Source organism: Podarcis liolepis (assembly GCF_965112155.1).
Source record: "Podarcis liolepis genome assembly, chromosome: 2".
Taxonomy (NCBI): Eukaryota; Metazoa; Chordata; class Lepidosauria; order Squamata; family Lacertidae; genus Podarcis; species Podarcis liolepis.
In genome coordinates, this window is record NC_139555.1 from 69,234,586 (window position 1) to 69,259,786 (window position 25,201).

Consider the following 25,201-nt stretch of genomic DNA (forward strand, 5'->3'; position numbering starts at 1 on the left):
GATAAAAACATTTTTTTACAGAGGTGCTGGCAAAAGGGAAGATGATATGTGATTATTTTAATTCTTAAACAAAAGGCATCACTGAACCAGGAGTACAGGGTGAGGCAAGGCAATATGATGGAGTATATTATACTACTAGGGAAACCAAAACGATGTTACAGTGCTGAACCCAAACTATATTTCTCTCTAGCATGGGTGTTCTTAACAGGGTGGAGCAGGAAGCAAAAAGGGACTTTTTTGCCTTGGACTCACATTCCTCCTCCTTGAGAGATTCTCACGTTGATTATACATTCTGGTGTCTGATCTGAGGGCTGGAGGAAATGTGGGCCAGCCAGGAAAGGGATGAAGAGGCCATGCTCTTGCTTATGGAAGTGCTTGTCATACAGATGGCATGCTAGGGTCTGGGCAGAGCACTCTGGGAAGTGGTGCTTTTCCAGGGACTTGTCTAGCAGGACTTGTCACTTGGCTTCAATGTAGCCAGAAGTCACACGCCCAAGTCAGGTGTACAAGCATGGTTTTATAAGAACAGAATTCAAAAGAACAGCTAACCACCAGGGCAGGCCCACCCATGAGGCAATGTGAGGTGATTGTTTCAGTCGGCAGGATCCACTGGGGCAGCAAATCCCAATGTTGATATTTCTTTCCCCCTTGTTTCTGGTGTAGATCTTCCCACACCCCTTCTTCCCTGGCGGTGAGAAGGGGAGCCATTTTGGGTGCCGCTTCAGGTGCCAAAATGTCTTGAGCCAGCCCTGCTAACCACACAATTCTTTCCTCAAAAAAGCCCACCCGCAACTGGCCAGCACAGGAACCCATGCATATACTGTCACTTTGATAAAAAAAGCAACCAATAAATTTAATTTATAAATAAAACAAACAAAATGCAAACATTGCACTAGTATCTTGCACACTGCTCAGTCTTGTGGATATTCTTTCTGATCTAATTTGCTGAATCCAGAAGATCAGAGGCCTTACTCTGTGTAAATATGGCTGAAGCAGAGTGTGAACATTAGAATGAACTCTAAAAAATGAAGGCCCAAGGCTCCAGGCTGAGTCTTAAGACAGCAGAGGCAACAGCATGCAAGGGCTAGACCAGGAGCATACTGCCACCCCTGACGTCATGAGCCTCATAACCATGGGCACCCAAAATAAAATTTAATTCTTAAACTGCGCAAGTCTAGGCCAAGAACAGGAAAAAAGGACAGCCTGATAAGGGCACCCACACTTTCCTTCCTGAGCAATTTCAACTGCATCTCTCTCAAGTCCCACAGAACCACCAGAGGAGCAGGCATGTATCTGGATGTCTGACACACAGAAGGTATGAATGACATAGATTTCTGGGGCTAGCCATATTTGGGTTTTTGGTATTCTGAACAGCAAATAACAGGACCGGTCCTACCATTAGGCAGAGTGAGTAATTGTTTTGGGTGGCAAATACTGGGAGGGAGTAGGGGGCACCCTACATTTGTTTCTCCTCAGCCTCCTGATCATACCCTTCTGTTGGAGCTGTGTTTGCCATTTGGTCTGTCCTGAGCCCCCAGAACTAGCCTGTTGCCCTCAGGTACAGTGCAGGATACTAACCCATTGCCTGTACTGAAATACCGTAATATTTAATCACTAGTCCAGCTGACTTCCAAACATGGAATGTGGGGTGTATATTCTTGGCCTTTGCTCCAGGCAGCAAAATGTATTGAGCCAGAGTTCCTGGGGCTGATGAGCAGCATGGGAGCAATAGCACCAGCAAAAAAGATTCCCTAGCACTCAGCACAAAGGGATACTGAGCTCTGCAAAGCCCTAAAGGACCTACCCAGAAGTAGGATGTCAAAGGGTTGTGTAGGAAGGAGGGCTGGAATATAGTTTGCAGGATGAAGTGGAAGGCTAAGGATGAGAGCAGCCAGAAGATATCCTTGAGGAGGACACCTAGGTCCCCCAATGGATCAGGTGATTCCCTTTTGAATCCTTGGGATGTGCAGATTCCTTAGAATGTCAGTTACTGAGGATGTAGTGCTGCACACAGGGGCAAATGGTGCCCTTATCGAATAGCTGACCCCTTCATCTTTCCCTTGGGACAGCACTGCCACATGTCTGAGTGTTCTCCAAGATGTAAGCTTAGGGGCTTCCTGAAAGGGTTCCAAGAATAGCTGACACATGCAGGATTAATCTGACCCATGGATCTTCTCTTCGCTTTGCAGATGTGGGCAAATGGCACATATCCCCTAGGCGAGGCCTTCCCTAACCATTCAGCCTCTTTGCAGTGTGCTGCTGAAGCCCAGTTCCAGCACCTGCTCCTGCCCATCACATACAGCCTGGTTTGCGCCCTGAGCTTGGCCTCCAACACTGTAGCCTTGTGGAGCAGCTGGGCCACCCGGGCCCAGGCACCCCCAATCATGATTTTCACCTACAACCTCATCGTCATCGACCTGCTGTTTGCCCTGTCGCTGCCATTACAGGCTGTGTACCACGCCAGGCGCAACGACTGGCCCTTTGGCGAAGGCCTGTGCAAGGCCACCAATGCCCTCTTTCTGGCCAACATGTTCAGCTGCACGCTTTTCCTGGCCTGCATTTGCCTGGAGCGCTACCTGGCCGTCATCCACCCCATCCTCTACCTGCGCCTGCGGTGGCCCCTCTACCGTGTGCTGATCTCTATGGCTATCTGGTCCATGGTAGGGATCGGGCTGCTGACCCTCTTCTCCAAGAGCACCGTGACCCGTCGCTTCCCCAACGGGAACACAGCCTGCATGGAGCACTTCCCAACTCGTGTCTGGAGCGGAGGCCTGGCCGCCATGGTTTTGGCCTCCTCAGTGCTGGGCTTCTTCCTGCCTTTCCTCACCATCGTCATCTGCTCCGTCGTGATTGCCCGGCGCATCGTGAACCTGAGACGTGGCTCAGCCCAAGGTTCTTTGCTGCGGAGGAACCCGCTGCACACCCTCCTGATGGTGACAACCCTGCTCACCGTCTGCTTCCTACCCTTCCATATCATCCACATTCTGCACACACTGGGCCGGATTGGGGTTCTGCCTGCTCCGCAGCTGCTGCGCTTCACTTGTTCAGCCCAGCGGGCTGCCATGGCCCTGGCTAGCATCAACAGTGCTCTTGACCCTCTGGTTTACTACTTCAACATGAAGCCTGCCAACTGGAGGCTGCCCTGCTGTGGCGCAAGCAGCCAGAACCTCATGGATTCAGGCAATCTTGCGGTAGAGGGCCTCAGAAGCATGAGCTAGCTGGAGGTTCTATCTAGGATCCACAGCATTGTCCAAATGGCCCAAATGGGATGGCCCAAATGGAATTGTCCACCTCTGCAACCTATAGGGTTTGTCCTGACTGTGTTAAATTAGAAAACTTCTACGTTTTCTCTGTGATTACTGTGAATGGATCTACAGCACTTTGTTTTGCCAAAAGTTACTTAGGCTGTGATCCTGTATTCACTGAAGAGTAAGCCCCATTGAAATTAATAGACTTAGTTTTTGGTAGACGGTTTTAAGATTGTACCATCGGGGTAGGAATTGGGGATTGAGCAAATGAACCTGATGACTGGATGTTTCTTGAATCAACAGTTCACCTGCAGGTCTGTTATGAGGAGGGGTTGGCAGATTTTGTGTAAGTATGAGAAACAGCAGATTTGAAGCTGGGGAGACAGAGGGAGTGGTGGCCTGGTAAACACCAGAAACTCTCTGATGTGGAGGGGGAAACGTCTTCCTTATGTGAGTGCCTGTTTGTCTCCACTTATGCGCCACTTTTGTATTAGTAAATAAAGCAAATATTATAAAGACAAAAGATTCCTGTACTTTCTGCATGGCTCTGGGGGCTTCTCACTGTTTCGGAAAGTGGGGAGATGATAATGATACCAACAGGAGCCCCAAAGACACACCCCTTCTTTGAACCTGCATACTAGCACTTCCACTTTTGCATGTGCCCTCTTTACCTCTTCTTGTTTTGCACACAAAATAGTCTGTCTTTCATCCATTCATTCTCACCTTTCCATACATAACGTCTCAAAGGCTATAGTTCTGAACAGGTATACCTGCAAATCCTATGTGCAATTAAGATCCTGGGTGCAATTATTGAGAAGTAAATTCCACTGTTAGATAAATACAGAATTACAATTCCTTCAATAGGCAGAAAAATAATTACCGTAAGTGGACTGCCCAGAACCTCAGCAATTTCTAAGTGGCCCATTGGAGGAAGAGAAAAGTATGGGAACCACCGAACAAGAAAAATTAAAGACAATAAACTCCTACACAGCAGTGGAAACATGCCATATAATTTAAACTTTTTTTAAAAAAAAAAGCTTGCACCCCATTCTGTGCAGGCCATGAGGGTGATTCATCCCATGTTTAGTAGCTGTGATGCTCTAAGGAGGTTCCTGCACCCTTGCACGCTCCATGATAGACGGCTGTACAATAGATGGTGGTGTCCTTACGTATGTCTACTTAGAAGTAAACCTCAGTGAGTTTAATGGATGGTTCTGTATGCTTTTATAAGGTTATCTCCAAGCATCCCCTCATCCCCAGGGACTGGGTACTTTCAAAACAAATATGCAGCTCCAGCCAGATTGGGTAAATAATGAAGAATCACCCACAGAAAGCTCACAGCTTTTGAGTCACTACAGATTTTGCATGAGCAGGGCAAAAGGAAGGATCAAAGGATCACATGTTCCTGACTATGTACCCTTGAAATATCCTGGATGAAGCTGGTTGTTTTGCTCAGTTACAAAACCAGGCGATCAGCTGAGAGCAAGACCCCAGTGGGAAGATGTTGCTGCTGCAAACAAGGCATCTGTGATGTTTAGTGGAAAGAGCTCAGAGGCTGGAGCCCTTGCTGACTGATCGCAGCACCACTGTTTGTATCCAAAACAGCTGCAGCCAGAGTGAACCTGTCAGACCTGTCCACATTGCACTGCTTATTTTGTATTAAAGGCCCATCAAGTCTGAAAGGTAGCTAAAAGCCTGTTATGCTTGGAAGATGGGGAAGTATGGCGAATTCCTGTTCTTTCCCCCCAAATGTGCCCCACTCCCCACAAAATGCTCACTGTCCTTAGAAAAGCATGATGTGAATGAAAGATCACCACAACAAACAAGTAGCTATTGAGCATCTTTTATATGAAAAGGCCAATCAACCTCTAGTATCCTCAATAATGCTCAGTTCTCACCAACAAGCCCTGTATGTGTTACTTTGGAGAGATCTGTAGAGATGCAAAGATTGCAAGAGAGAGAGGTTTAATAAGAACTGAAGAATGCCCCCAAATGCTCTTTTAATGGGTTCAGGGCCATTCCTCTTTGCCTTCCTGATGCAACACCACCAACTGGTACTGCTCTTCTTTTAATAGATATTCTATTATATATGGTACTTTTGTATTTAATTGTTCTTGTAAACCGCTTTGGGATTTCTTCTGGTTCTGTGAAGTGATATATAAATCTACTAAACTAATTAGCCACAGAGGAGGAAACACATTCAGGCATGATATGGCTAGATGCGATAAAGGCCAAGGAGAGAGTAAGCCAGATAAAATCTTTGGCCAATGTAACTTCCACAGTGATGTCCCCTTCAGTAACTGAAATTTCAGCAGACCCACTTGCAAGCTTTCCTTTGCAATAGTATGTTTTTCTCCACCCCACCCCCTAGAAAAAAGGCAATCAATTAATATTCTCACCATATTTGACATCTGGTTTTTGTGCTGGCTGAAGAGATGTTGTGGACACAGAAAACAGACACATGGGTCCGTTGGGGGGAGTCAAACCATTTTTTAATTTTCTGGCTCCCAGCCCTATCCTTCTAATTTAGTCTAGTCTAGTATAGTCTAGTGTTTGTTTCCATGCTACAATCCCTACACTGCTGATTAAATCCCACCCAAAGACCTTTGCTTTGAGCTGCATCGATCTGGGGCTGTTTGCTTTGCCTGAAGCAAAGGAACAAAGATCACCATTTTGTCCTTCCTAGGTGCCGCCATGACATCCCTGCTGCTGCTGTTGCTGCTGCTGATCTTTGTGGTTCTTATTCCAGGGCAACCATTCTGGGTGAGACTCCTGGGGCATCCATTTAACACCCATTTGATTTCTCTTTCCTCCCCACCCCCTGGCTTTTTGCTTAGGTCTCCCTCCTAGGCCCATGATAATTTATCCCCAAAATCTCATTCCCATTTTAACATTTCTACAGCTTGCCCAATAAGAGTGATAATACATTTCTCCCTGTGTCCCTATTTTCCAGGGACAGTCCCAGATTTACAGAGGCCACCCCGGTTTCTGATTTGATCTCATAATGTCCCACTTTTCCTTAGGATGTCCCTATTTTCATCAGAAAAATGCTGGAGAGTATGGTAGGGTGTCCCTTTTTTCATTAGCAAAATGTTGGAGGGTATGGAGTTATCCAACACCAGAGCCATCAGAAGGCAGTCCTGTATAGGGAAGCTTTTTTAAAATCTAATGTTGCATTATGTTTTTATATATGTTGGAAGCCACACAGAACGGCTGGGGCAATTCAGTCAGAGGGATGGGGGTATAAATAGTAAAATGATGATGGAATAGAACGTCCCAATTTTCATCAGAGAAATGTTGGAGGGTATGAGAGGGCCTCCAGCAAGGAAGCGAAAAAGGAGGTAGTCTCGGTTGGTAAACTATTCAGGGTGATATAGGCTTCAGGAAGGGCCCAGAGTCATGGAGGCCGATGTGCAGTGCTAGCACCCCACCAGCACCTCAGATCCATCCTAATAGTTTGGGCCTAGCCCTCTGCATTTGTGGGGCTTGTGAGTTGCCACTGTCTGGACTAAGATGCAAAGGCCTAGGCAACTCAAGCACGGTGTGAGGAAGGAACTGTGATGCCTGATTCATTTCAGTGGCTTTTCGGGTATATTGCTTTATTACACAACGAGTGCATAGCTGTTTCTCAATTGTTCCAGGGAACCCCAAATGCCCACCGGGTAGGAACTCTGCTTCCTCAGCACTCAGACCATTGTATCTTGTTGAGTGGGATATGTGGTTCACCCACCCACTGCTTGAAGTCAATTTGCGAAACCATGGGAGCTCTGTGGGTTAGTGGCAAGCAACACATTCCATTCCCTTCCCAATGCCTGCGCAAAATGATGTGAAAGATTTTAAGAGCTTCATGTTTATTTTTCTGGCTTTAGAGGACGAGCAGTCCCCCTTTACTGCTCCCAAGGGAGTCCCAGTGTAGCCATGGGGGGAGAGGGAAATCTCCCCTATGCGCCCCCCCAACCCCCAACCCCTAAAATCTGGGAAACTTGTGCAAGGCTGCTTCTTCCCTCACAGAACTGCCTCAGCCATTTTTGCACTACGCCCTCCCCAAAAAATGTATATATAGGGTATGTGTTTCCTTCTGCACAGGAAACATGTCTATTGTGCCATTTAAAACAGAAAGCAGCTGACAAGCCGTCCTTCAGGCTTGCTACAACCCCCCATCTCACACATGCTTTATGGTGCATACTCATAAGAGTGAGAGGGCTCCCACTCACTCCTGTCATCCCTCCTGTGGGTTGTGTGTGCATCAATACATCAGGGTAACCAATGCTGATTCCACCTCCCAGCATTCCTAGCAAGCGAGGCAAATGGTTAGGGATGCTGGGAATTGTACCTGCAAGCAACATGCTGGCAACCCAGATGCATACATTATGTAAGAACAGAAGCCATTCCTTTTGCCTTCATTCCCATTCCGCCTTCAAGTTACCATTTCGTCATGGGTCTCGGCCCTCAGCTGGAAGGAAGAGGAAATTTCCTACCACCTTGTAATATTACAATTGGCTGTGCACGAGTTTTAAATTCCCTCCCCGACCCTCTCTCTCACACTCAACTTTTATACCTCCAGTTTACAGGCATCCCTAAGGATTTTACTTATTTGCTAAGGCATGACAGCTTCCAAAACAATGACACAATCAGTCAAAACACACTGGGGGAAAAAAATGCAGAATAAGTATGAAAACTAGGGCTTCATTTGAATTGATTAACTGATTAAATAATTTTTAAAAATAAAACAAATTATTTTCTAAGCACAAGTACTTATAAAAACTGCATATGGCAAGCACCCCACCTTTCATACACAGGTGAAGATACCTTTCCTAAGACAATGCTTCATACAAAACACATGAATATAATCTAAAAACAAAAAAGTGGAAGCTTTTGGCTTCAGAGCCATGATTCATATATAAATTTAGGCTATAAACAATTAGCTGGGATTAAGTTGCACTGACCTCTGGGGCTTACTTCTGAATAGACCTATCAAGCACCGCACTGTTTATTGATTAATCAACTAACCCAAAATTATGATGAATAAACAGAGATTTCTTTAATCAGATGACTGCTCTGATTAAACAAACAAAAATTACAAATCACAAATAAAATTCATTAAAAGGGTAGCCTGCCTCTCACACTATCCCTTTACATTTTAGAGGTGTTGTAGAATGGAAAAGGACAGATAATTTATAAATTATTTATATTACTTTCAAAAATGGTCTAAAAGCTTTCAAGGATGCATATGCTATACAGAATATATGTATATGTAGAATAGAGAGGCTCACTTGAGCCTTCTGGGGCCAGTTGAATGCAAGCCCCAAAAGGGCCTTTGAGGTGTTTTATGTCCCAGAACGGAAAATGGTATGTTTAAACTATGCTGCAACACATCTGTTTTCTTTTCCGGGTAGGATCTGCATGGCCGGCCATTTAGGAGGATGCATGAAGGTGAGTTTCAACTTTGTGCTTGTGCCAGTGAAAGGAGCAGTAGCCACAACATGAGCTATGCCTTCCAAGCACATTCAAAGCATTCCCTGCCCCCAAGAATTGTGGGAACTTTAGTATGTTAAGGACACTTAGTGGTTGTAGCTCTGTGAGATCCCAGGATTAATTTTATGTGCTTTTTTTCTTAAAAAATGTTTAGGGGTACTCTCATTTTGACTCAAGAAAATCACCATTTTATAGTTCAAATCGGGGAAAATAAATACAGTAAATGGACAAAAGTACAAAAATTCACAAAATGTTTAGGGGTATGCGTCCCCCTGCATCCCCCCAGAAAAAGCACTGTTTTTATGTGTTTTGAATGTGCTGTAAAAGTATGCTGTGTACACAGTCTATGATTCCAAGATTGGGATCCTACGGTCCTACCCAGATCACCAAAGAAAGGAGGCATTATCCCCTCCCCCTGCCTTTGCACTTAAGTAGTGCAATAGTCTTTCATCTCGCAATAGAAGTGAAGGAATGGGAGGCTGGTTTCAGGCTTAAAAACCATGCCTGGGATGGAAGAGAATTGGTAATTTCCCTGCAACAGAAGTGCTCATTTGAGGAAAGAAGCCTAGAGTCCATGGCACAACTGCATGAAAAGTGTAGGTGTCTTCTATCAGCTTAGAAGGCACATGGATGTGACCAGAAGCAGGGGCAACTCCTGCCAGGTGGCCAGGCAGGACAGAAGTGTGATTTGCCAGCATTTACCGGTATATTATTGCACACCACCTCAATCTCCAAGCGGTGCAAGAGCCCAGGGATCCCAGGGTTCGTGTTTCCTCTTGGGAGTGAGGCACAGCAGGGACAGTGCCGCCTTTATGATACATGGTTTATTTACACATATATACAACCTGAGCCTACAATGGAGGGGTTCATAACATCAACACCCAAAAGGGTCTTGTTTCTCCCAGAGCCGCAGCCTTGGATTCAAACAGAAAGCAAACATGGCTCTCAAGCGTTCCTCTGACTTTCTCTCCAACTTATGCTTTACCTCTCAGTCACATCGCTGCAAAACTCAGCCTTTGGCCACCTTGCCATCTTGCACAGAGACGCTTTTCCTTTGTTCTCTGAATGGTCCACCCAGGTAATCACCTCATCACAGGAAGTCAGCCTGGCTTATAATTTAACAATTGCTGGTTCCAGGGGTTAGAAGGGTCTCCGCTCTCCCCATCCAAAATCATAGGAATATTTCTGAGCCTGTATCCTCAGTGGAAGCAGCCCATTTATTTTTTGCTTTGCAGAGACAGAACTCAGTGAGCACGAGCCCTGCCATTTCCCTTTCCGCTACCAACGTGAAATGCACTATTCTTGCATCTCGGGTGATTCCATATTGCATAAGCACTGGTAAGCTTCTCTTCTTCACGAGAAAGAGTCGTATGGGGAGTACAAACAGTAGAACACGCTAGGGAAATGGGGACGGGGGACTTTGAGGTGGTGTGTGGGGAAAGGCACGATGGCCTGCAGCTTCCCGCTTTGGATTAGGCCCAGCTTCTAGGTTTTCTTTCCACGACTCAAAACGTTTCTCCGTCAGGTGCGCCACCACAGAGAACTACGACCGAGATGGGAAAAGGAGGTACTGTGGGAAAGAGGAAAGGCCAAGAGGTGAGTCGGTAGGGGGAAGTGGGAATGAAAGAATCCATACAAATCACAGCAGGCAGTGAGGGGAGACGCTTTACCCACGGTGTGCAAGCCCCATCCCACCCGGTTGTTTAGCCTAAAGTCATGCTGGTCCTCAAGAAAGCAAGAAATAAATTTGTACAGCCTCCAGGGCTGCCAGTCTTTATGACCAGCAGCATGCAGCACCCAGGCCTTACTCCAATATCCATGTAGCCCACAGGCTGAAAAGCTCAGGCCCACTGGCCAAACACAGAATTATCCTCAGCCCTCAGGGCTCTTCCTGCTCTCTCTAAGTCAAACCCCTCACGATCCCTCCTTCACACTCCGTGTTTTTGCCCGGCTTAAATGTGCCCTTGAACTCCGAGAACGCCTCTTGCTTGTCTGGATGGAGGATAGTGAGGGGTGTGTGAATGTGTGTAGAAACCAACCTACTATACTAAGGGCAAAATTCATTTGTTCCAGCCACTTTTCCCACTCAGCACTGGCATGTGACCTTCACAGAATCACAGAATTGTAGAATTGGCAGGGACCCTGAGGATCATCTAGTTCAACCCTCTGAAGAGAACATAACTCTTGGACTGAAAAAAATTCTCTATCCCCGACATGGCCCAAAGCCTGAGACTTCCAGCCATTACTGACTATTGGATTTATTTATTTTTTGGCAGGACACTGTGACCCTAACCCATGCCAGAACGGTGGGGACTGTGAAGCTAGGCGAATAGGATTCCACTGTATCTGTGCAGCTGGCTTCCATGGGAAACACTGTGAGAAAGGTATCGGAAGCTGGTTCCTGGAACTATAGACCCTCCTCAGCACATGGAGACCCGGCCTTGGATATCGGCCCTCTCTCCCCGGCACCCTGGTCAACTTAAAAAGGTCTTTACTCTGGGGCAAACCTGATCTTATGTCTCCTGCCTGAGACTGAGAACCGGCAGCACATCAAGCAACATGGCTAATAGCCATGCATCCATTACGAAAGGGGCTGGTGGACCTCCAGAACCTCACAGTGTTAGGTTGGGTAGCTCTTTTTATTCCTGGTACATAAAAACTCAGTATGGAGATTATTAAGGACCATGACATCATATTGGCACATATGGTGACCTGGCTGTTTTCACCCCCCATGAATCAACCTTTGCCAACTTGATGCCCTTCAGATGTTTTGAACCTCAGCTCCTATCAGTCCCAGTCAACTGTGCTCTGGTCCATAACATCCCATCACTTTATTTTGCAGAAGACTGCTTTGGAACTAAAGGACTGCTGCACATTGGCAGGAAGGACACCTGGGTGCGGCACCGGCCTACTGGACCAGAGGAGTGCCATTGTGCAAGGAAGAAGCTTGTCTGCAAGCCCATGCATGCAAAGGGTCAGAGCTGAGCAGAAGTTGACATAAAGTGGGGGTGGGTGGGTGGGGCAAAACAAGGCAGACAGGTGGGATAAGACTACCCTGTGTGGTCACTACATTGCCTGGGCTTCATTTGAAATAACTATTAACAAAGGTAATCGTTTCTAATTCACTTCCCCGACAAAGGCAACACAAAGTGTAATCACTGAGTATTGCTCACTATGTCATATCTAGATTTCTGATTTTTCACTGGATAAAATTAAGCATTGCACACAAGTGCATGTAACAAATCTTCAATAATTAAAAACCAAACAAAACCAGAAAAGCTGCTTGTGGAAACTTTGATTTGGAGTGGAGGGGGGGGGGTTGCAGGGAGATGCAGAAACCTTTCTTTGCCTGCCTGTTATTTTTCTGTCCCAGGGGCTCCGGGAGCACCTTTTCCTTTAGAAAAATAAAAAAAGGCTGCTAGCATTTTGTTACATGCATCTGTATGTAATGTTTAGTTAGGTCCTTTGTATTCCAAGTGATGCTGCATCTAAAAGGCTTGAGAAGAAGTCTTTTCATGCCCATCCTTGGCTGCAGCCACTGTAATTCTAAAATGATTAGAACTCCTATAATCTTTTGAGCCTCATCAAAACAAATATAAACTCCTCCAAGGAGGTATCTTTGTATTGTTGTAATGAGGGTTCTTACTCCAATATCCTCTTCATCCCTAGAGCCTGTAATATAGTAATGGTAAATGAGATTGGATCCAGTCTATGTTAAGAGTGCATTCCTATATATGCCTACACAGATCTAAGTTTCATTGATTTCCAGTGGTTCAGCATAGTGTGAAGGAGTAGGCTGTTAAGCAGATACTAGATTGATGGAGTCTCAACTGCACTGTTAATTCTTGAGCCAGACCTAGCTCTCAGTTGTCTCTGAGGGTCAATAGCTCATTGGCAGAGCAGATGCATTGAATGCAGAGGGTTCGAGGTTCAATCCCTGGCGTTGTTGTTGTTCAGTCGTTTAGTTTGGTCCGACTCTTTGTGACCCCATGGACCAGAGCACACCAGGCACTCCTGTCTGATATAAAAGATCCCTGCTTAAAGAGCCTAGACTGGTGCTGCTGCCAGTCAGAGCAAAGTAAGGCAATATTGGGCTACATGGGGCAAAACAGTCTGACCTCATACAAGGCAACTTCCTGTGATCTATATCACTTTATCTGACCCACAGCATGTGCAACAAACACTTGTATGAATGGAGGCCGCTGTCTAGAAGTGAAGCACAGCTCGGTGTGCAGCTGCCCTGAAGGGTTTTCTGGGCCACTGTGCGATATAGGTATGTTTCTATTTTTAAAATATTTAAGAATCACACTTACAAATCTTACAGTTGTAAGTGGTTTACAACAGAATAAAATGCACCATGAATACCATATTAAAAATAGTAAAGTAGGAAAATATATCAGTTTGCATATATGCATGTTTAAAACTGCCCAACTATGAAAACCAGTGTTGGCTAATGAAATGGAAAATGGGAACTGCTGCTGTTGGCAAAATAAAAATAAAAAGATGTACACCGGGTAAATTTACTTCCGTCACATACCATATTTTTCGCTCTATAAGATGCACCAGACCACAAGACGCACCTAGTTTTTGGAGGAGGAAAACAAGGGGGGGGGGATTCTGAATCTCTGAAGCCAGAACAGCAAGAGGGATCGCTGCACAGTGAAAGCAGCAATCCCTCTTGCTGTTCTGGCTTCTGTGATAGCTGCGCAGCCTGCATTCGCTCCATAAGACGCACACACATTTCCCCTTACTTTTTAGGCGGGAAAAAGTGAGTCTTATAGAGCAAAAAATATGGTACTTAATGTCCTATTTTTCAATTCTGAACATTGTATGTGGCCCTTGAACCAAAACATAAATTCCTCACCCCTGATGCAATAGTGAGAAGGGGCTGTTCTCTTTGGAGAGGGTAGACAGGGGCATAAAAATATTACCTTATTCAAAGCCTAACCTTTTTTCCAAAGCACCTGAGGGTCCCTGGTCTTTTTATTCCCTAGAGCACACGCAGACCTGCTACAGAGAGAATGGGCGGCTATACCGTGGCATGGCTCACTACACCGTCTCAGGGGCACCGTGCCTCCCCTGGGACTCCCCATTCCTGTTAAATGAGTACACCAGCAGTATGAACAACTCATCCATCTTTGGCCTGGGGCCACACGCGTTTTGCAGGTGAGATATATTTTAGCATGGGAAATGGGGTTGCTTGTGACAGAACACAGGAAATGTTAGTGAGAGGCAGCACCGGCTCTGCCAATTGACAAAGTAAGGCAGCTGCCTCAGGCAGCAGGTGTTGGGGGTGGGAGTCAGGGAGTGGTGGCATGGGATTGAAGGACAGAGTAGTCTGTGCCACATACAGTCTGCCCTGTGCCTCCTACACTATGCTGAACCCCTTAGGTGCAGCAGAAGATACTGTCCTGTTGTAAGCGCTGAAGTATAATTCAGCAGCTGTGATTCCAGATGGCTTTTGGAAGTGGGAGAGGAGCACCATATTGGCTTTTGCCTCAGGCAGCAAAATGCCTTGGTCTGGCACTGGTTCAGAGGGCATCTGGGGGAAAGTGTCCAGGTATGGAAAGGGCCACAACTAACATCCAAGGAGTAGAGCAGATGAAAGGAAATTGAAATGCTAGGGGGTGAGGAGAGGTAAAGGAATGCAGCTGGCACATGGACAGGGGACAGATGGGAGATACACACAATAAAATTATTATTATTATTATTATTATTATTATTATTATTATTATTATTATTATTATTATTAAAGCAAGGTTGCTGAGCATTGCCCTTGCTTAAGAGAGGACTGGGCCTTTTCTTTGTGCAGAAACCCAGACGGTGACAGCCGCCCATGGTGTTATGTGCTGCGCAATATGCAGCTCAGCTGGGAATTCTGCAATATCTCCAGCTGCCATCCCCAATATACAGGTGAGGCATACCATTCACTCTGGAAGAAATGGTGTGTGTGGCTGAACATGACATGAATGAGAGCTAAACCGTTTTCTACCCAGGTACCATGGCAGCAACGGCAGCAGTACCTCAGGCATCTTTGGAAAGAGAGTCAGGGGCTCTGAAGAAGCCCGAGAGCGTCAGGCCAACAGCTGGATCAAGCCAAACTGTCCCCATCCCAGCCCCAGTGTGTGGGCTGCGCTTTCCCAAGACCACCACCTCCTCACGCAGTCGTGTAGTGAGAGGCATGGTGGCACTTCGTGGCTCCCACCCATACATGGCTGCCATCTACATAGGGGATCAATTCTGTGGAGGAAGCCTCATTGCTTCCTGCTGGGTCCTGACAGCTGCACACTGCCTAGAGTTCAGGTAAGTCTTACCATCCATCCCAAAGTCCACTGACGCTGGGCTGCATCCAGGCTACTTGAACATAGTGCACAATGAAATCAGTGAAAGTTAGGTTGTGGCTAGCTTGCCCCACTGAGGTACATTAGGCCAGAGTTTGGAATGATGGTAGAAATCCTTATCAGCTTGATGGAGATAACAGACATGTTAATTTATTGATGGTCACTCATTAAAGCTCTCTCCCCCCACTGCATCCCATGTTATGTGGCCCAATCCTATGCCTGTTCAATGAAACATGTCTCACTAAGTTCAGTGAGACATACTACCAAGTTAGTGTGCATAGGATTGTTGGGAAACCTGCGTCCCTCCACGTGTTGTTTGACCACCACTTTCATCCTCCCTGGCCGATGGACATGCTGGCTGGAGCTGATAGGAATTAGGAGTCCAACAGCATCTGGAGAAAACCATGTTGGCTACACTAAAATCTGGAGAATCCTGTTCTGAGCCATGAAAGACTCTGCTGACCACAGATCTTGTACCATAGGCCAGATGTTTCCAAGATTTCAGTGGTGCTGGGCCAGACCCAATACAACAGAAGCACAGATGGCTCCGTGAAGTTCCAAGTACAGAATTATCTACTGCATGAGCATTATTCTGAGATCACCAAACGCCATGACATTGGTGAGAGCCTCTTTTTTATGTCCTGCACCCCCTCATCACCACAAGGTAGCCAGACTTGCCTGAGCCCTCGTTGGCCACAACAACCAGTCCAATCTCCTCTGCCCAAGTTGCTCATGAAACATTTTGGGGACTCTATATGGCATTCGACCTCACCAAGACCCACCCAGAAGAGCCCCTAGTTAGTCTTTCCAGACTTGTGTATATCGCTCAAGGACATGAACTGCAAGGCCCTAATCTGGTGCTGGGGGACCTGAGGCCCTCCAAATGTTGTTGGACTCCATCTCCCATCATCCCTGACAATTGGCTGGAGCTGGTGGAAGTTGGGAGCCCAGCAATATTTGAAAGGCCACAGGTTGACCATTTCTGCCATGATCCATGCCATGCTGCCCCAGGAGGGAGTGGAAAATGTGTTATTGGATTATGGTGGGCCAGAAGTCTGCTCACCTGCCCTTGTTGGTGGGAGTCTTCATTCTAAGTTTCTTTTCCCAGCCCCAGTCTAGAGTCGATCAAGGAAGACAAGGCTTTCATCCACTCCTACCTGTCTGCCCGCCCACCCCTGCAAACCTCAGCCCTGAGCCCCAATTCTAACCTGCTCTCTTGTACTCTCCCCAGCACTGGTGCGATTGAAGGAGAAGACGCCAGGACACTGTGCTGAGTTCTCACACTCCATCTTGCCAGTGTGCCTACCAAATTCAGCAGAGACATTTGACACCAGCAAGCCATGCCAGATCGCAGGATGGGGACATATGTATGAAGGTGAGAAGGGAGTGGTCAGATGAAGACATGAAGTTTAAGCAGGCCTTATTATCCTTCCCTTAAACATCCACGCCTGCTGGCTGGCCACCTGTTCCCACAGAGAGGGAGGGCATGATGCTGCCTCATATTCTTCCCTGCCCCTCCCTTATCAGCCATTTTTGAAATCCCCACTCATGTTGGAGGAGGATAAAGAAGGTGCCAGATGGTGCCTACAATTCTTTAGCATCTTTTCCATCTTGATCTACCATATTGAGCAGGGTTTTTTTGACTGATCAGCAAAGGCAGCCCACAGCTAAACTCTTCCTTACAAGAGGGATTGTTTGGGATTGTCAGCGGACTCGTGAGGTCTCAGGATGCCCAGTTTTTTCAATGGCCACAAGGCCAAACTTGGATTGTGCGTTTGGATGGATTGGTTCACTGGGGTCCTCTTCTTTCCCTGCAGGAGCCGACAAACTCTCTGTGTACCTGCAGGAGGCAGATATGCCTATCATTCCTCATGAGCAGTGTAGTTCCGAAGAGGTCCATGGGACCCACATTGCAGAAGACATGTTGTGTGCTGGGTACATGGATGGAAGAGCTGATGCTTGTCAGGTGAGACTATTTTGAATTACCGGCAGCACAGGGAGATCTCTGGCACACAGAACAGAGCAGGCTTTGTGGTGGAGGCAAGCATTCATGTTTGCAAATTCATTCATTTATTGCATTTATATTCCACCCATAGGAGCCAACTCCTAGGGGCCAAGGTCCCTTTAACCCCCCCCCAATAAAATATTTGAGGAGCCATTGCCGTTCAAAAGGTGTGCGTGCGCAGCATCATGTGATTGATTATGCAGGGTGGGGCTTGTACCCCTGATCCCACCTTTTTCTCCAAGCAGTTCAAGGTGGCATACATCAGAAGGCAGATACCGGCCCATTAGGAAGGCTAAAACCTTGAATTTATGTTCTGTTCCTCTTACCCCCATGCTCTTCCTATGCTCTGCTATTAATCTCTGTACCTTCCCTGTTTGAAGTACCAGAGGCATTTGTAACAAGACTGGTCTCCCTTGGAAGGTGGAGGACTCTCCTTCCTTGGAGGCTTTTAAGCAGAGAATGAATGGTCATCTGTCACGGATGTTGCAGCTGAGATTCCTGCATCGCAACAGTTGGACGAACGAGCCTTGTGGTCCCTTCTAACTCTACAGTTCTGTGATTCTATTATTCTAAGTGTTGATCTCAATAACAAAATGTGAAGTGGGATGCAGATGGGTTTGATTCTGGCCTCTGCCTATGTATTCACACCCCTGCTTTCTGTGTTGCAGGGAGATTCTGGTGGACCCCTGGTGTGTGATGAGCAAGGCAAGGCCACGCTATATGGCATCATCAGCTGGGGCACAGGCTGTGCGCTGGAGAACAAGCCTGGGGTCTATACCAGAGTCACTCACTATCTTGACTGGATCCAAAAACACATGCGTTAGCAAGCCTGAGATGGCAGTTTCACAAAGCCAAAACCTATGCAGCTGCCTTTGGGGGGGGGGATGGATGGGGGTACAGTGTCTTTCTCTGCAGCTACTGATCTGCTCTGTGTATGTGTGTAAGCATGTGTGTGTGTGCGTGTGCGCAATTCTGCTAGACTAGACAGTGAGTATTTCAGAGATTTTTTTTTTTAAAGTCAGATATGTCTGTGTCATTTACCCACCATAAAATAAATCAAATTTCCAACAAAGGGAAATTGTCAGTTGTCCAATATGGGTACTGTCATTTCTGAGGAAATGCTACCTGGGATTTTAATGCTACCTGACATTGATTGGTCCAGCTGATTACCCCTCATCTCCACTAAGACTGTTTTCATGCTCTTTGTCTTGCCTTCTCCCCTGAACACTTCACATTTCTCCTCCTCACTTCCATCTTCCTCACAGAACACTGGCGTGTTTCTCCCACCTCCGCCCTACAGCCCATATTCTTCAGCTCCAGGCAACACCCTCTGCATTATTCTTGAGGGGGAAGGTGTGGTTTTGAATGCTCACAGAGCTAGGGAAGCTGTTGTCCTGTGGCCAAGCCCATGGCCGCTCAAACTGTAGGAAAGGAGTGCTAAGATCACAGGCCTAATTTGAGCTGTTAGTATCTTGTGCATGCTCCCCCAAGAGGAAAAAATAAACAAAAACATGTTGGGGGGAATAGAAGATTTATTAATTTCTGAACACCAGAGGGCAGCCCATGTCCACACTATCTCCAGTAAGAGACTCCAGAGCATGGGCGGCAAATTTGCATTGACAGACTAGGAAACTCATTGAACATAATTTCTATCACCACTTTATGACATACACTAGGTAAGAAAGCCCAGAGATTGGTGGGATGACAAGTAAGGGCCTGCTCAGCCTACCAGGATTCAAGCAGCATAGAAATTGGGACACAGTGACAGAGACCAGCTGGAAAAATAAACCTGCAAGTGCTATGTGCACGATGCAGAAGGACCAAAGAGTTTGTTACAGAACTTATATTCTCAGAAGAAAGTACATAGTACACTGCACTGTGCCCTTTTCAACTACATGTTCATACCCTGGCAGAGAACCATAGCATTATACAGGGCATGGCACAGCACGTGTCTCAGGGCTCATCTCATCTCATCATTTTATTTGTATGCTGCCTTTCCATAGTTAACACCCTGCTCAAAACAGCTCACGACATGGAAAAAACCCCACCTAATTACAAACATAACAAAAGTAGTTGTAAACAATAAAAAGTGCACTAACGAAATTAAACAGTTTCCACATTTATCGCAAGATCTAAAAGATTTCATTGTTGTTGGCATTCCTGTGTCTAAAAAAAACCTGTAAGAAATAAAGATCAATAACAGCAACAACCTCCCTCCCCCTCTAAACAAAACCCCAGTGCAACAGTCTGTTTGGCAGCCTCAGCTTTTGTAGCTGGGGTCAGTCAGGGCCCTCCCCTCCCAGGCCAGGTGGAAAAAGACCTGCAAGGCAGGGGGCAGGTCTTCCAGGACTCACAGCCAGGATGAGCTGGCTCATTCTCCTTAACGTAGGGATGTTAAGACCTGTAGCACTTCAGATGTTGCTGCACTACAAGTCTCTTCATCCTTGATCATGGGCAATGCAAGCTGGGCCTGATGGGAGTTGGAGTCCATCAACATCTGGACAGCCACAGGTTCCTCATCCCTGACTTCATGTCTCCTTGAGAAATGTGTGTGCTACAAGGAACCAGGCTGCCAAGGGACCCATGTTTTACACATAACTGTGTGTACAAATCACCATTAATTGAGGCTCACGTATGTCTTTGACACAACAGTAACTGAAAACTTACATTTCTGACTAGCAAATAATTCTAACCTATATGTACAAGATATGCCTGCACAATCTTGCATGATGTTCAAGCCTGTGATAAGACAGACCTCTGGTAACCAGCTCTGAATATATCTGTCTGTCAATCCCTGAACGTTTTTAACAGAAAGCCAGACTATGTGCCATAGAATTTGGGGTGCCTAGTCTTCAGGTTCTGCCTAAGGCATCCTAAATCCCTGCATTACAAGGAGTTGGACTAGACAAACTCTACAATTCTGATTCTATGAAAACTCTATAAAGATGTGGCAGTGCTACTCTATGCCAGGACAGGCTATGCTGGGCTTGCCAACAAATCAGATCAATATTGTGAAAGCAAAGTTCACACAGAGCCATCCCATCAAGGCATAAGTCTGCTGTCTTTTGTCTAAACATGTGGAGGAGGTCCAAAGTCTCTTTACAGACACAATGATAGGACAGTCTGTTTTCAACACCTTCCAGGGATCTGTCTGGCATTAAAATCAACTCAGCTGCTTTGACAATACCTCTCCACCTATGACTTTGTGGCTGTTTTGCCCCCTGAATCCCTGGTACTGCCAGCATTATCCTGTGTGGCTCAAGTTACCCTAGGTGGACTAGCTAGGAGACCATGTGTAGCCAGGGCTTACAATTTTGCATGTACTTTACTGCGCACTGAGCTATAGTCCTCCTGCAAAGATTTGGAAGCAGCATGAAACACGCATCGTTTTCCATGGATAGATCCACCCCACTCCTGTGCTGCTCCAATCCAACGGGCTTTAAAAACGGGGGGGGGGGGGGACACTCTTCAGAACCTATTTTCAGGGGCAACAAATCAGCAGCAGCAACCCATTTTTCAAGCCACTTCCAACTCTTGGGTCAGGGTGGGGGCGGGAAACCGCGGCCTGCCTCCAGCCTCGATCACTGTTCCTGAGCGCTGGAAATGTTACCGAGGAATGCTGGCTGCAGATTCTATTCAGAGCCACAGGAAGAGAGTGGAGACCATCAAACCCGCTCCCCCACCCCCTACGAGGCTGTGCCAGACCACAGCTATGATGGATGTTTGGCCCAACGTCTCCTTGAGAACTGGTGCCTGATGGTTCTGGGCCTGGCTCCTTATCGCACAGCATCACTGGGCTTGGAAGCTAAAGGGAGTGCAGAAGTTTGGAGCTGGGCCCTGGGCCTTGTGGAATCCAGCTCCCATGGCGCCAACAGCTGTTTTTAGATGGGTGAAGGGTCAATGTTTCAAGTTTTTCTATTTTGAGCCACAAAGCTGGGGAAATTAGTCAGCCTCTGGCCTCTGCGTGTCTGAGCCAAGCAGCCCGGCCAGCCTGGCTTGAGATTCCCATCCTAGCTCATGAGCAGACTCACCCTCCTCTGTCCCCTAATCCTCTCAGCGCCCCCCACCTTCCCCCATCTCCAAGGCCTTAGTTGCAGCTTGGCTACATTCATCTGCTGAGCCAGGATGGAAATTTTGCACAAACAGGTTCCGTATCAGCTCAGCTCCTGCTCCCTCAGAGTCCACACTTCCGCTGGTCCTGTGCCTAGAAAGCACGGGTCCAAGTAGTTTTCAGCTTCTCCTGTGGTGAGTTCTGGCACCTCTTTTTCTAGAAAAATAACACTGCCTACTACAGTGCATTTTTATAAGTTATTTTCATTAATGCAAGCATTTTTGTTCACATATCACCCTAGTACATGCATTTCTTTACACACTACTTGGCTAAAGAACAGCACTGCAAAATTTGGAGAAGTGTGAATTTTCTTCCGGTGTGTGAACTGCTTCAGAAAGTGCACATCTGATAGGTTCACCTTTAAGTGCAAACTGAATCCAGTTTCTCCCCCACCCCAAATGGGGGCATTAAACTTCCATAACTTTTGGAAACATAGGACTGGGCTAGACTTGGGTCTTTCGAATTTCAGTGGCACCCTGTGTCAGGCCAGAATTCAGCGCCCTTTGCCTCTCGCCTTCCGTTCTGCTCAATTCACTATGTCACATTTATGGTGCCCTGTAGCATCCCCTAGGCTCAGTGTCCAGTGCAGTGCAACCAGTCATGATCCCCTCAATCCACCTCTGCCTGGGAATGAAGTCCAAAGAAGAGCTCAGTTAGTGCAGTGAAATTCTCCTGTCTCCAGCTTTGAGACAGCAGGAAGGCTCAGCTCAGGACATCCTTTTCTCCAAACTGACACCTCTACAGGGAAATTGCAGAGAGTAAGGAGGGGGTGTGAGAATAACAAGAGGGTCAAGGGGCACCCAAGAAACATCCTGAGAACATATTGCTCTTCCTACCTCCTTGCACAATCATTAACTATACAGCTCCCTGGGGGCCCATCCCTCCATTCAGACATCAAAGCCATTTCCAGTCCTATTGTCCCCTAGGGCAGCTGGCTGCCGCTCAGAGATGCAGAGTGGGAGGGGCTTACTGACACAAGAATTTGAATGCAACCCCGCTGAGGCCCTCCCCTATTGCCCGGGATGTAGGGTCATTTATTCCCAACACACCAGGCTTCAAAGAGGAAGCAGGTCTTGGAACACTTATTTAGAGGGGCACTCAAAACCCCCAGAGCAGAGCAGTTGGTCTGGATCTATTTTTTCTTCAGTGACAGAACTTCCTGCAACAGAAAGACACATAAATATCCTCGGAGAGGGAAAAATAGAATAGGCAGCTATTGCTGGTGGGAGGCACGTTGTGCTCTTTCTGGGGTAGTTCGTTCACCTTTTGTCCCCACCCTGCACTGTGGCTCCTAGAAGCAGTCAGCATACGACAGCCATCAAACCCTGGGAAATAGCTTCGACTGGTCAGCTAAAACGGGTGAGGGGAGCCGTTTCCTGCTTGGCAGGGGGTTGGACTCGATGGCCCTTGTGGTCTCTTCCAACTCTATGTTTCTATGATTCTATGGTCTCAAAACCTTGGGGAGTTAAGGACCTACATACGAAGACAGCCTCTAGCAAATTGAGTGAACGAGACCAATAGTGGGAACAACAGTCAAGAAGGTGGTTTCTGCACATGCTGTAGTAGAGGGAAGCAAGAGGCAGATGGGGCTCATCAATCTGGGAAGATAGCCCATCTAGGAAACGGAAAATTCTGATCCTAAACCTCCACTGCCTTGTGGAATGTCTTCAGGAGAAGGAAAGGCTGAGGAGTAAACCCTACACAAATTCAGAGTGGAGTCCCTAAGGCGGTTGGATGGAGCCTTGTATGCCTCCTTCCAGAAACTCCTGCAGCCAAGCTGGTGCCAAATGTATTGCTGTGCTTTCCTTTGGACCACATCAGTGAGTCTGAGAGGGGGGTCTCCCCACATCAACTAACCTGCTGTGCAGCACACCTGGAATCTTTGCTTGCTACGCAGGTGGTTGTGGTGGATGGTTGCTTAGAGTACGAACGGTCAAGGGAAGCTATAGCTGCTGCATTGCCTGCTTTATTGGTGGTAATCTAAAATCAATGTAAAAAGTCAAAGCAATTTTTTGAATGCCAGCATCACACGCTACCTTATTTGCCTTCTGTTGCGGTGTGACCTGCTTCATAGAACATGTTTGTGAAGATGCCCAAGATGCCTCGAAAGGATCACCCGTGATGTTCAGTACAAGGAACAATCCCCATTTTCCAACCCTGTGGAATCAGGGCGGGGGGTTAATTGGGAAAGAAGATCCTTCAGGTATGGCTACATGGGTTTGGCCCATATCTAGGGCAGATCTTTGACACTTGGGGGACGTTGTATGTCCAACATATACACAGAAGATGAGCCACTGGCACCTTTCAGCAACGCTTGGAAGGCGGAAGTGAAAGATGAAAACTGGGAGATATTTCCAATCTACCCCTGTGTCCTGACTAGAAACATCAGGAAATTTTGATCTGTGCACATGGAAGATGCTTGTGACAGATAAACCGATGTAAAATGGGGAGGCTGACCCATGGTGCCAGGTACCTTGCAGTTTTAGAGACAAACATTTTATTATTAGGCCTTTCTGCACCGTGGTACCCAAGTGGGCAATCAATACATGAGAACAGAACCCACCAAGGCTCTGTCAGGGGGGAAAGTGCCAAGCTGATAACAGCCAGGCACCAGCTGCCCCCTTCTAAGCTGCTGGAACTGGGGTAGATTACTAACAGGATTAATAGGGCCTGTCTCCATGGAAACCTTCCTGCCTTGCCACCACCCTTGAGTTGCTGTTTTCTGGGAAGATGTTTTTGTGTGAGCTATTAATTTGTTTGTCTGTATAGTTAGATAATAGGTAAAGTTAGGGGGACTAACTATGCAGTCCTGTTCCCGCATTGATGTGTATGTATGTGTGGTAAGAGACTGGTGTTCATCATTGTTAATTTATATCTGCTGAGAATTTGAGGCTTGGTTCTTACATTAGCCAACCATAGGATCACTAGAAAACATGGAAGAGGCAGGTTGATAGGAAAGCAATTTACACATGTAAAACTTTCAAATACACACCAGGCACCCAGTTAAGGGGAATCACAAAAAACCCACCAGAGGGCCTGTCAGTAGAAAGTGCAACTTCGGACACTGCCTTCAGTACTAAGGTTGGCACCTTTCCCCACTCTCCCTTAGAGAGACTCTACTCACTTTAACAGAAAAAGCAGAAGTTGAGTAAGTATAGCTTCCCCTTCTCACCATGCCTGGAAAAGCTACATCTGTTGAATGCTTGCCTGGCACATAGCTATCAAAAGGTCAGGGGAAAGAGGAAATTCTAGCTATACAGTCTGTTTATACAGCAGCAGCCTGGTACCTGAGGCCAGCCCAACATTCAAGGGGTGGTGATGTTTGGAACTATGTTGTGTGTTGAGGAATAGGAAGTAGGCGCCTGGAATTGATAGTTGGGTTAGGTGCACTACAAAGAGCAGGCCGCTGCGTTGTGGCACCAGCTCCAACCTGCGGAACTAATTGCTACAAACTCAAATAAGACATATAGCCAGAGATCCCCCAAGTAGTTGGCTGCAGGCAAAACGTTTTCCCCAACCTGAAATACTGGATCCTCTCCTGACTACAACTCTAAATAGTGGAGGAAACACAGCTGGGGGAGCAACACAAACACCCAATAACTGTCATTTCGTGCAGGAAACAAGGGATTTCACCCCCACAAAGCCAAATATCCCCAGAGCTTTGCTCCCTGTGGCTGGCCAGCGGAAACCCACTTTTCAGTAGCTGGCATCTGACCAGCAGTGGGATCAGAGGTAAATATCTGTTTCCCAGAGCCAGATGGCTGATTCAGCACCCGGCCTCCCTCTTAGCTTTGCCCAGCTCCCCTCGGATCAGCAAAACAGACTAACTGAGGCAGAGGCAGACATCCCAAAACTAAAACACGTGATTACTGAACAAAGGGGGCAGGCAGAGGAGACACAGCAATTCCATGGGTCCCACCAGCACCAACCTTGACCTTGCCGGAAGGAAACTCCGCACTGTGCACAACTGAGAGAAAAGTCTTCTTTTCTGCAAAGTCACTCTTGGGGGGGGGACACAGAG

At 46.9% G+C, this 25,201-nt stretch overlaps 2 protein-coding genes across 3 annotated transcripts; both read left to right on the forward strand.

Annotated features, from left to right (window-relative positions):
• Window positions 1–293: 293 nt before the first annotated feature.
• On the forward strand, window positions 294–3,246 carry LOC310699188 (lysophosphatidic acid receptor 6-like). The gene is made up of 2 exons (XM_083486827.1): window positions 294–1,315; window positions 2,190–3,246. The coding sequence occupies exons 1-2, from the start codon at window positions 1,298–1,300 to the stop codon at window positions 3,216–3,218; spliced, it is 1,047 nt and encodes a 348-aa protein (XP_083342953.1). The 5' UTR covers window positions 294–1,297; the 3' UTR covers window positions 3,219–3,246.
• Window positions 3,247–5,888: 2,642 nt separating this feature from the next.
• On the forward strand, window positions 5,889–18,141 carry F12 (coagulation factor XII). 2 transcript variants are annotated; one of them, XM_083488403.1, is made up of 14 exons: window positions 5,889–6,011; window positions 8,645–8,681; window positions 9,959–10,061; window positions 10,249–10,319; window positions 11,000–11,107; window positions 11,566–11,697; window positions 12,892–12,996; window positions 13,718–13,889; window positions 14,536–14,636; window positions 14,720–15,026; window positions 15,547–15,683; window positions 16,296–16,439; window positions 16,882–17,030; window positions 17,738–18,141. In XM_083488403.1, exons 1-14 carry the CDS (start codon window positions 5,943–5,945, stop codon window positions 17,891–17,893), a joined length of 1,791 nt encoding a protein of 596 aa, XP_083344529.1. In that variant the 5' UTR covers window positions 5,889–5,942; the 3' UTR covers window positions 17,894–18,141. The 2 variants fall into 2 exon arrangements, with proteins under 2 accessions (XP_083344529.1, XP_083344530.1); XM_083488404.1 differs by lacking the exon at window positions 12,892–12,996.
• Window positions 18,142–25,201: the final 7,060 nt, after the last annotated feature.

Excerpts from the sequence above, each read along its gene's own strand:
- F12 (XM_083488403.1), top strand. The coding sequence starts at position 5,943 with ATGACATCCCTGCTGCTGCTGTTGCTGCTGCTGATCTTTGTGGTTCTT. Across the intron at positions 11,698-12,891 it reads CAAGCCCATGCATGCAAAGG|CATGTGCAACAAACACTTGT; the intron begins GTCAGAGCTGAG and ends TCTGACCCACAG. Across the intron at positions 13,890-14,535 it reads GGGCCACACGCGTTTTGCAG|AAACCCAGACGGTGACAGCC; the intron begins GTGAGATATATT and ends TTCTTTGTGCAG.